Source organism: Camelus dromedarius, chromosome 19 (assembly GCF_036321535.1).
Source record: "Camelus dromedarius isolate mCamDro1 chromosome 19, mCamDro1.pat, whole genome shotgun sequence".
Classification (NCBI taxonomy): domain Eukaryota; kingdom Metazoa; phylum Chordata; class Mammalia; order Artiodactyla; family Camelidae; genus Camelus; species Camelus dromedarius.
Window position 1 is genome coordinate 8,739,322 of NC_087454.1, and position 11,840 is coordinate 8,751,161.

General features: G+C 37.9%; 1 protein-coding gene across 1 annotated transcript in view; it reads right to left on the reverse strand.

The window, feature by feature from the left end:
* RANBP9 (RAN binding protein 9) overlaps window positions 1–11,840 on the reverse strand; it is a 73,981-nt gene that overhangs the window by 9,255 nt on the left and 52,886 nt on the right. Inside the window, exons 7-12 of the mRNA XM_031435175.2 lie at window positions 10,107–10,219; window positions 8,710–8,818; window positions 6,878–7,068; window positions 5,575–5,719; window positions 2,142–2,263; window positions 378–529 (exon numbers count right to left, since the gene is read on the reverse strand). Coding sequence (XP_031291035.2) covers window positions 378–529; window positions 2,142–2,263; window positions 5,575–5,719; window positions 6,878–7,068; window positions 8,710–8,818; window positions 10,107–10,219 — 832 coding nt within the window. The remainder of the gene's footprint in view (window positions 1–377; window positions 530–2,141; window positions 2,264–5,574; window positions 5,720–6,877; window positions 7,069–8,709; window positions 8,819–10,106; window positions 10,220–11,840) is intronic.

Consider the following 11,840-nt stretch of genomic DNA (forward strand, 5'->3'; position numbering starts at 1 on the left):
TGCAACTCTGAACAATGCTTACTAAAATAAAAAAATCTCAAATTTATAATCAGCACACTCACATTTATCCTAGTAACTTTGCTAGTTTTACAGCTGAGAAGATAAAACTAAGAAAGCAAGCTGACCAAGGCACACAGATTGGGAAGTGGCAGAACTGGGGTTTAACCCACATTTTTCACTCGGAGTCCAGTGTGCTCTCTGGCGAAGCAGAGCTGCCCAACCCTGCCAGACGCTTCCACTCTCACCTGGGCAGGAAGCCAGGGAGGAGTTCACATCCAAGGTTCCCAACTAGAATTCCAGTGCTGCTCCATGTTTTACAAAACTATGTTTTAGTTCCTCTGATGAATTTATACCTTTTCAAGAGAAAACAAATTTACCTTCAGCATCTTTTTGTTTGCTGTGTTCTTGCCGCATTCTCTCCTCAGCTGTTCACTCATTGCCTGCAGTTCTCTTCCAAAGTGAATCATTCTTTCTATGGCGGCTTGACTTCCTCCACACAACTGGCGTCTTAACTGACTTGAATCAACTTCTGTAAGCAAAACAAACAGGTATTTTACTACCGTACTGACTGGACAATGAAGAAATCAACATAAATTGCTCACAACATTTTGGACGTCTCATTTAGTAACTACTTCCTAATATTTTACCTATATGTTCAGATTTATTTGTAATTTAATATGGAACTTTGCAGCTAAAAGGTATACTTTGTTTAGGCCTCAAGAGTCTAAGATCCAGTATCTACCTTGCAGTTGAAAGTCAGGTGACACTCTTTCAGCGTTAGGATGTACAATGCGTCAGGGAAAATTTTATGAAAAGTTAAGCACAATTTTCTAAACCTAAAGCAACATTAAAAAAAAAAGGTAACTGCTTCTCAGGCTACTTATAACTGACGCAGAACAGAGATAGAAGAGACTAAATGACTCTGATAAGAACACAGAAGACACCATATTACACTAATCAAAAGGGTTAATTACACTACTTTTAGAAAAATACTACTTTCAGAAAAAAATTTTAGTGTATATCTTGATTGACAATAATCAATGATTAATAACATAACAGTATAAATCACTAATAACAACATATAAATCACTGATAATAGTTAACATTTTACTAAGCACTTACTTTGTGCTATTGGCTTTTCACAGATTAGCTATGAGGCAGTTATTATTACACCCATTTTACAGATGAAGAAACTGAGGAAGAGCTCTGAAGTAATTTGTCCAAGGTTACACAGCTAATAAGTGGCAGTTGCAGAATTCAAATCCAGGTAATCTGGCTCTAAACCTCCTGCTCTTAATCACTACGCTCAGATTACTCTTTCAATGTTGGTTGCTTACTGATGTCTAATAGAGCAGAACCACACTGCCTTTGCAATCATACTCCTTGCTTGAAAGAGTGAATCATACACTGAAACACATAATCCTCCACAGCAAGGTGGCTGTGTGTAACAGCAGAGCAACTTTGCACTTATAAACCACTTTCTTTTCTAACAATTTGAATAAGTATCTTTTAACCTCAAAATACCAAGAAATCTAATGTCCTAGAATTCTGACAAATAATTTACAAGCTTCAATAATTTTCACTCTCCAATTAATGGGGAAGTTTGCTGATGGTTTAACTTTATGGTACAATTTACCACACAAGTTGCCAGCAAAGCAGAATCGCACACACTGATTTCTCTTTCGGCCACGTAACTGGGTGGGGTGGGGGTGGGGGGTCCGTACTTGAGCACCTCCTATCTGCCAGACACTGAACTATGCAGAGTCACATAAATTAACATTAAACGACTTTAAGAAACTGGTTAGAATTTATAAAATCACCTCTACCCATCTGGCCTTTATGGGCTACACTGAAAGGGGGCTTCACACCGTCAAGCTAGCGCCGCTGCTTCACGACAGCACTACGGGTGCAGAAGCAGACGGTTCCGCAGAGAAGACTGCAGCAGATACGGAAAGGTTACTCTCTCCAGCAACCCACTCTCACAGGGAAGTTGAAGGGAAGTAATACGTATTACTATCAAATCCAATGGCACATACATCTTTAAATTTGATTTATGCGCATCAGCTGTGAATCAGTACAAGTAAAAACATAACCTTGTAGTCATCATTTTTATTAAAAATGTAAGAAATATCACTGCAGACCCATTTCGGTGTCACAATCTTCCATTTCGTGGTCATGTTTAGAGCTACCATTTAGGAAACCATTGGATGAAGTTTCTCCAACTCCATTGGAGTAGTGATCTGTTTCCATGTCTACATCATTACTGAAAACGAAAAAACAAACCTAATTTTAGAAATAGCATACTTGCAGCTCAGTTTAAAATAAATTACTACTCAACTACATAGCCTACTTATGAACTGACTTCATAAGGCAACAGCAATCTGGAAAAAAGGTATTTAGTTAAAATTGTGAATATATTCAAAGTCAAACATGTAGCTGACTTTCAACAAATTTATACTCCTAGAGATAAGGGAGGAAAAAAGCTTATGTACTAAAATGCAGTGGTTTTGTGATTTTTTTATCAATAGGGAGAAATTGTATTTCAACACATACTTTCCACTGTTTTTCAAATTCAGATCTGCACTTCATTCTTTGTTAATCAACTCCTGCCCCAGAACTGCCCATTCTCACCCCAGCATTCAATGCCACCATGTAAGGGAAAAAGCCTCCCTCTCAAAACAGACTTCTCCTGGAGCCCGCCCACTTCATTTCTTCCCCTGCCCTCATACTCAGCTCGCTTCTAGACTACTTTTTCTCTACTAGTCTTGACATTTTGGCATTTGTCCTCACTACTTAAAGATATACTCTCTCTCAAAGGTAGACAATAATCTGAAAAACCACGCAGTCTCATCCCCTCATACCTTTCCAGAACCCAGCACGATTCTTCTCGCACAGGCTTTCTTACAGCTCAAGACTCTAAAATATTGCTGAATCCTAATTTTTAAGGCGCTGTTTTGGAGATACTTAGGGCATTTCCAATTTTCACTCATCTCACACTGACTGAACCACTAACATGCTGAAGTTGTCAGTGTATGCCCTTCAAGTCCACCCACAACCCAAGCGATAAGATATATCTAACTTTTAAGATTTCTCCTCTGAAGATCTAGGTAATGATTATACAGCCTAGAAGGAGACACTTAATGAAAATTTAGGAAATATTGAAATAAAAATGACCTTTTCTCATTAAGGAAGCAGTGTATATTCATTTGTAGAAAAAAAAAATCATTGACTGCAGATAAGCAAAAAGCACTCTGTGCATAATGCCAGCGGAAGTAACCACTGATTACCAGTGTGGGTGAGCGTGTGAGTTTAAGTGTGTGTGTACGTGGGTGCGTGGCGCACACAAGCTTCTAAGGGTAAAAAGACACAGATCTGGGAAGAAGGGGGCAATGACCGTAGGGCATCTTCATCAGTCAGAGAAGCCTGTTTGGTATCTTGATGAAATTTGAGAATTGATAAGGAAAACTTTTAAAGTGCTATCCTTAAGATCGTAGCTTTCAGTGATCTTATTAATAAAATATGTTTTTGACAATTTAATATAATGTTTGAGAGGGATACTTTCATTCAACACACATTTAAGAGGCTTTGAGCCATGTTCCATGTTAGACGCTAAGGATGTAATGAAACAGCCCTGCCCTCCAGGAATGAAGAACCATAAAAAGCTAATAAAGTGAGTCTATGACAGAGAATCAGTACTACATCATCACGAGTGACACAACGTTTGGTAGGGATATAAATCAAGGAAAATATCCTGGAAGAGGTAACAACTGAACTTGACTTTTACAGCCTGAACAGAAGGTAGGATGGGAGGGAGGGAGAAGAGTGTTGTAGATCGGGGTATGATGGAAGCAGCACAAGTCTGGAATCAGGCATCCTGGGAAGGAGCCTCAGTTCTGCAACTTGCTAGTCACTGACTGTCAACCTTAAAAAAAAGTCATTTGTTTACTTCTCTGGTACTCAGCTCTACATCTGTAAAATGGTTTTCACAGTTAATACAATCTTTGCCTACTTCACAATGTGGTTGTAAGGAAAGCCATTACCAACTATAAAATAACTATTACTGTTTAACAGCTTAAAGTAGTTTAAGAGCTCACTTTCTCCTCCTCTGTACTGAACACAAAGAGGGTGCTGTGTCATCACCCCTTCCGCTAAGCTTGCTTCCCTCAACTCAGGTGACAACTGGTTTCTTTAGCAACTTCCTGCCTGAGGACAGTATTCAAGAGAAAAACTCACGAAGTGACTGCAATCCTATCCTCAAACTATGGCAGGACCCTCTATCAGTGGTCCAGAACTAACACTGTCAAGTATGATGAAATATTAAAGGTTTAATCTTTTAAATTTCCTGCAAAGTTTTTACTATATATGATATTCTACTATATATATATTTTACTATATATGATATTCTAATTTTATGTTTTCTAGTATGTCGTTTCCCCTGACCTCAGCAAAAGACAGTACCTTTTCCTACTATTCTTCTCCTGCCATTTTTGGGGACTTCACTATCACTTGTATCACACAAACCATTACTTCAGTAAATTTTTGTCATTTGTGACAGATACCTTGGAAATTCTGATTAATCTCCAAATTTGCAAATACAGATTTTTACACATATTCCTTTCTCCAGAATATTTCCATGAAGATGCATGGTATAAATGAGGTTCCTCCTCCTTCAGTGAGAGGATTTTGCACTGATGAACATTTCACCACAATGCAGTGTGACCAATTCATGTTCCAAGACCAAATTAACATCAAATAGATAAAATCTACCCACTGTTTCAGTGAAAAAGAAAATGATCATTCCACTAGTCCTGAACCGAACTGAGATCCAGATGTTGGATGATCTGGGCAGGCTGAATTCGTAACAACTTGCTCTCACACGCCAGCATTCAATTCAAATGATCACATTTCATGAACCTTTAGGTTTCATGAATAGTAAGCCTGAGGATGTCATAGTATGCTGACAGAGACATCTCTTCTCTCAAAGCTCTTCGAATGGAGACCATGCCTAGCGGAGTGTTTGACATCCAACAGGTCCTCAATACTATCCTCATGTTATATGCTTACTAAATGACTCAAACATCTGCTAGGCACAAGGTACTTAAAAACAGGCTCTCTTCAACAAAGATTTCTGCAAAGTTAGTTATTTGGATCTCAGGAAACACTACACATTTACACCAAAATAAGCCCACACAGAAAAAAAAAGTTGTAAACATATCATGTTAACCGCAGACGTGAAATATACTCTAGGGACTTAACCTGGAAAGGTAACAAATGGCAATGATGCGGCCATCTGCACGGGTCTGCTGGGGCAGGAAGACGACACTGCAGAGCCCGTGATGTGTCCCCGTCACCCCACTAGAGGGAAGAGGAAGGACAGGAGGAGGAGCCTGCGTGCACACCAGGGGAGTGGACAGCTCTGGGGGACGTACTCCCCACCTGTTCAGTCTCCGGGGTTTGGGAGCTCTCGGGTGCCCCCCACGGGCCATCCAACTCAATTTTTCTGAATTGTTAGAAATGATGATGCCTGTAATTAGGGCTGCTTACAGTAATGCAAAAGCTACAGAAATCCCTTACCTGGTGAAGTTATTGACTTGCTGTGATCTTGACACGTTTATACTGTTCAGTTCTGGTACATTCAAACTGGATGACTGGTGTTTACTATGGCAATATGACTGATGTGCTTTATTTGATATTACACCATTACTACAACTTTCAAAACCTGGGGAAAAAAGAAGAGATACTTCATAAAAATAGAAATAAACACAGGAAGGTTGTAACAAATGTACCATATGCTGATTAAGTATTTAAAATTTTTATAATATAGGAAAGTCAATGGACTACTTTAATAGAAAACAAATGGATAACTTCTTTGAAAGAACACAGGATACTTCATTGTGAGCTGTAATTAGCATCTCCTGTATTTATTGAAGGCTTAATTATGGGTCTCCTTTAATCCTCACAACCCCTCACCGTGAAGCCCAGAGTTACCATAGCCCCATTTTACACACGAATGCATCAAGGCTAAGGCTTTGTGCCTTTGAGCCTGAAGTGCTGTTCGCTGTCAGAGTGGGTGTGGCTAAGGACACAAATGTGAGAGTCACACTCATTACATAGGATGGTGATATAAATAAGCTGAGAGGCAGCACCATAGGGAAGTCTATGCTGGCTGAGAAAAAGCGAAGTATTACTCTGTGAAAGGGAAGGAAACAGCATTTGACTGTTTCAGAGAATTAAATGTACAGAGGGAAGATAATACCTTGGGAAAAACAGACATAAAGAGACAAGCAAAGAAAAAAAGACTGAGAAGGGTCAGAAATAAACCTGTAGAAGTGATGTCATAAAAGCCAAAAGGAGAGAGTTTTAAATGAGAGAACATCAAAAGCCTTAGAGAATAAACTGGTGAGTCCAGAAAGGGGGAGGAGGGAATGAACAGGCAGCCCTGACTCCTGCCAGTGGCTCAGCTGGGAGAGAGTGAGAGAGCTCGCCGCTGGGCGCGGTGACGGGTGGCTTCAGACCCACAGCCATGTCACCGCCTTCACATTTGTACTTTTATTAAATCACACAATTACTGTCTCATTACCAAATATCTCTGATTTTATTTCCAGAGACAACTCGAACGTTGACCTTTGTTTATGGAGATCTGTCAATAACCTGTTCTTAGAAGAAACAGCTCATCTTTAAGTTACTTCCTGATACTGAAAACACAAATCTGACCTGACCTGCCCACAATTTTTCTTCCTGAACATCCTGAGATCCAGTATATACACGTGCAAAACAGCTAGCAGAAATATCTAGATCTTTTTCAAGTTTTTGATTTGATTCAAAACCATGAAGGGTAAACATTTATTAAAGATAATGTCACAAGCCCGAGTCTCACCAGAAAAGTGTGCAGTGCTTCCTTTGCCTGATGCTAAATTGTGGATGTTCATTCCGTGGCTGGGGCTCATGCTTGGACTACTAAAGGGTCGAGGACTAACAGGATAACTGTCTTGAGATTTTGGACTTCGGCCTCCCAAACATCGTACTTCACTATCTGTACCATTCACCATTTCTATAAACTGACGTACTCTAAAAGAGGAAAAGAAAAATTTACTTCGATAATCTTCAAACACCCGTTTATTTACTTAACAGCAACAGATTTCTAAAAAAACATATTTTAAGAACTTGTACAGTATGGCCTTTAGATAGTATGCTAGGAATACTAAATATGGTTTCATATCCTGTACTGCTTAGAATACATTTAAAATTTTCCAGAAAAATGAGAGTATAATGCAAAAGATGGTGTACCTCCTCTAATCAAGATTTAGTAAGAAAATGAAAATCTATCTGTAGCTGTAACAAACCAAAATGGACCTCATTTTTTTAGTTAAAATGATTTAATCAAAATAATATTCACACTTAAAAAATAATATTTACACTTGGAAGCAAATCAAATAGTACATAAGAATATAATGTACTTCTACGTACACACCTATCTGTAAACAAAGTAAAAGCCTAATGCCCCGCTTTCCTTCATCCCTAGTTTGCAACTTCGTCCCTAATCTGCAGCCTCTTAACCAAAACAGGCCATATTTAAACTTTTATTCTAAATCAAAACAATTCCAACGTTTGACTTAGAGTTTCTGGTTCTCAAAGAGTTGAAATCTTATGCTTAATTACACCCGAAATTTTAAAATAACAAAGATTCATACAACCAATAAAAAGTGCCAATTAGGATGGCTATTATTTAAAAAACAACACAAAAGAAACAAAATAACAAGTGTTGGCAAGAATATGGAGGAACTGGAACTCCTGTACACTGTTGGTAGGAATGTAAAATAGTGCTGGGCTGTGGAATTGTGAGGACTAATTTCCAAAAAATTAAACAGAATTACCACATGGTCAGTAATTCCACTTCTGAGTGCAGACCCAGAAGAACTATTTGTATACCTGTGCCCACTGCAGCGTTATCCACAACCACCAAGAGTGGGAGCCACACAATGTCCACTGAAAGATGAATGAGTAAATACAATGTGCTATATACATATAACAGTATTTATTCACCCTATAAAAGGAAGGAAATTCTGACACCTGCTACAACATGAAGGAACTCTGAGGACATTATGCTAAGTGAAATAAGGTAGTTACAAAGGACAAATATTCTATGATTCCATTTATATGAGGTACCTAGAGTAGTCAAATTCAAATTTATAGGAACAGAAAGTAACGCAGTAGTTGCCAGGAGCTGAGGGGGAGAGAGACACGGGGAGTTGGTGTTGAACGGGTACCAAGTTTCAGTTTGGGATAATGAGAAAAGTTCTGGAAATGAATGGCTGGTGGTGGCTAAAGAACAATGTGAATGTACTTAACAAAACTGTACATGTAAAAATGGCAAATTTTATGTTTATTTTTACTGTGATTTTTAAAAAATGCCACAGACTTACTATAAGGTAATTTACAGGGGGAAAAATAGATACCCACCTTCTAAATAACATTTTTAAACACAGGGACAGAGTGACAGAAGGGCAAACACAAAATGAAAAAGTGCCTTCTGCTTACAGTCCTCAACACAAAAGCGTATTGGATAATGTGTCACTTAAATGTGCTACACTATAAAATCATATCTAAATATTTGAAACAAGGTAAAACAAAAATTAAAACTATAAAAACATGAAAATAATTTTGGTTATATAATATACATATAATCAATATACCATTTATTAAACTCACTTTAATGTGAAAAGGAGATTGGGATTTCTTTCAAGTAAACTTGGGTATAACTGCTGTGTTGTTTCAATGGCTTCTCCCATTCTTCCTGCTAAAACCAATTTCTGAATTCCTATTTAGAAAAAGAAAGCAAAAGATCAATTTTTTAAGAGTAGAAATAGAAACTTAGTGGACCATCAAAAAAAAAAAAGTTAGTACAAAGTCTCTAATTATTGTGATTAATTTCCATTTCTTTCTTTAACTTATAGTTTCCATTACAAGGAAAATTTTCAGACAAATTAAAAAATTAGAAAAACAAGTACTTTCATAAACCACAAAAAAAATCAAACTAACATACAAGTAATACAGGAAAAATAGCTGTTTAGCAATATTGACGCATTAAATATTATGATTTAAAAAGGATGGGTTTGTTACAGCATACGCTGTGGTGATGGTTTCATGGACAGACACTTATCTCCAAACTCATCAAGCTGTATATACCAAACATGTACAGCTTTTACTGTGTCAGTCACACCTCAAGTGGTTTTTTTAAAAAAAGGCCATAGGAAACATTTAAGAAATAATATTCAAAATGTCTTATCAAATATTATAACCTTTTGAACCTGGTACTAAAAGAATGATAGCCTCTGAGTAAGACCTGAATTCAACAGACACCCAGTGAGCCTGCCCTGAGTGTCAGGTGATGAGGCTACAAGGGGACGCGATCATCTGTCTGCCAGGCTTACAGACAGACAAGCACACGATTAGCCACATACAGCACAATGTGGTCAGTGTGATTACAGCAGTGTGACCTGTAAACATTCTGTTTTCACCCATAATGTCTTGTTTTTATCTCTAAATTCTCATCAAGTCACACCCTCCCTGAAGGACTGAGCGCAGCAGTTTCAGGATGGCTAGCTGTGGAACAGTTACGCTGACTTGCCCTTGTTAAAGCAGGCCCCACAGCTCTGGCCAAAAGCGCCAGGACCTAAGCAATAAGTACTTAAGATCAATACTGTCTTAGATTTAGATAGCAATCTTAATGCAAAGCTATTTAAATTTATCTCACACATTATCTCCACTAACATCAAACCATGGGACTACTTCACCAATTAAAAAAACACTTCTTATTAAATGTCTACTTTCTGAAAGCACGAAACATTTTTTAAGAAAAAAAAGGTAAACATTTCTTACAAAAATTTCTCCAAAATTATCTTTCTATATCCAGAATGTTAATACAATCCTGTGAATTTTTTTAAAGCTGATCTTCAAACATATTATAAAAATAAATCTCAGAGGCATCAATTTTAAATTAATATATTTAGAAAAAATTTAATTAAAAAAATAAAATTTCTAAAAATCAATGTAACCAAACCTATAATCTGCAAACAAGTATTAGCCATGCACCACAAGGTCCTTACTTTGTCTATTCTTAATGGAAGCTAATTCTTCTAGAACGGTCTGGTCTGTAGATCTGGCAAAGGCCTCTGCCGTAGCACAGTACCCGTGGTGGACTAAGTAAGATGAAACCATTCTTAAAATAAAAAGAAGAAACACACATCTTTTAGTCAAGAGAATACAACCTTCATACTATAATTTATATAAACAAGGTCTACTCTGGTGTTACAAAACCAACTTATTCCCTTGAAACAATTAAGGCTTTTATGACCTCAACTTAAAAAGTAAGTTCAAAAAATCATTTTGTTTTATTCATGTGGTTATTTCCAAAAAGATAACTGCAAATGCTATGTTGAGACTACTCTCCCTAAAAATAAATACTACAAGAGAATCAGGGACATGAAATGACGATGACTCTTAGCATTTCAGAATCCCCAGGCCCTCTCCTTCCCATCCCTATTCAATCATATTAACCATCATTTCTGTTTTACCTTTATCATATGATTTATCCCAGTAACGTGTTGGCATTTTGTAAAATAAAACAATAGATTAACTCTTTGTATTCAGGAGCTGAACCACTTTCTTTATCCACCAGTTATATAAGATGGAATCTCAAGATGTGAACACAAAAAATACTAAGGCGAACCGAGAGAGACTCTTCCAGAACAAAGTCTATGAGGGGGATAACACTCATCAATGAGGAGCAGCCTTCTTAGCCAAATCAGTCAGTATGGTTGTGCACAGGAGACGAATTACTCAAATATGATTTACGTGTAAGCGACACACTTCCAAAGAGCAACTTTATTTTTCAAAAAGCCACCAAGTGTATTTACAAGTATGGTGCTTACATCTAAGCACAAAATGTTGGAAAAACTGTTGACTAAACAGTATTAACTCATGTATTTGATACGTAAATACTCAACTCTAACCTGCCTCCACCTGGCACTAACTACTAAGGGCCCATTAGAGAACGACAGGAAGCAGTGGCTCAGGAAAAGGGGACTGAGAGGGGTGGGGGGAGATCTCTAAGAAACAGATTTTTCATTTTATTTCATCTAACTGTTCAAATTAATTTAAGAGGGTAGGGGAGAACCTTTTAAAATGGACTTCCCAGGAGGTCACAGTCAATGTCATTTTGTGAAGCATGGGGCAGGCGTGGGTGCCCTCACTGGACCCTGGCTGCAGGATTAAGATAAGTAAGGCCCCCTCTAGGACTCTGCGGCCACGACGCTCAGTGGTAATGGCTGGCAAAGCACCAAGGGGCGTGACCCTCAGAGCGCAGCCTATCTCAGCCCCACCTCCTGGCGACCATGGGATTCTGAGTCGGCTCCAGTGTTCTTTCAGCGAGTGTCGAGCTCTGTCATACCAGACGCTAACAGCCCTAGGGAGGCAGCTTATTTTCAGAATCATCATCTCTTCCAAAAAATATGCCAAGGTTTATTAGATTGATAAATTTAAGATGGTTCAAAGCAATTATACAGACAGTTAAGATGAACTGTTTCAGACTGACGGTATCTTTAAGCTTTGCTATTTTCTTGGGTTAGATTACAATAGTGACAATGACTATTTAAACTCAATGGTATTTATTTAAAGTCTCTACTATTTTGAGTTTTAAGAGCTACCATTCAGTACTACTGACATCCAGGGGTTATCTCTAGCCTTCTAAGCAAAGGCGTAGTCTAAAAAGTTGACTGTCATAGGAGCTATATTTTCTTGCTGACTACCATAACGAAATTCTACTTTTTCATAAAAAGCTC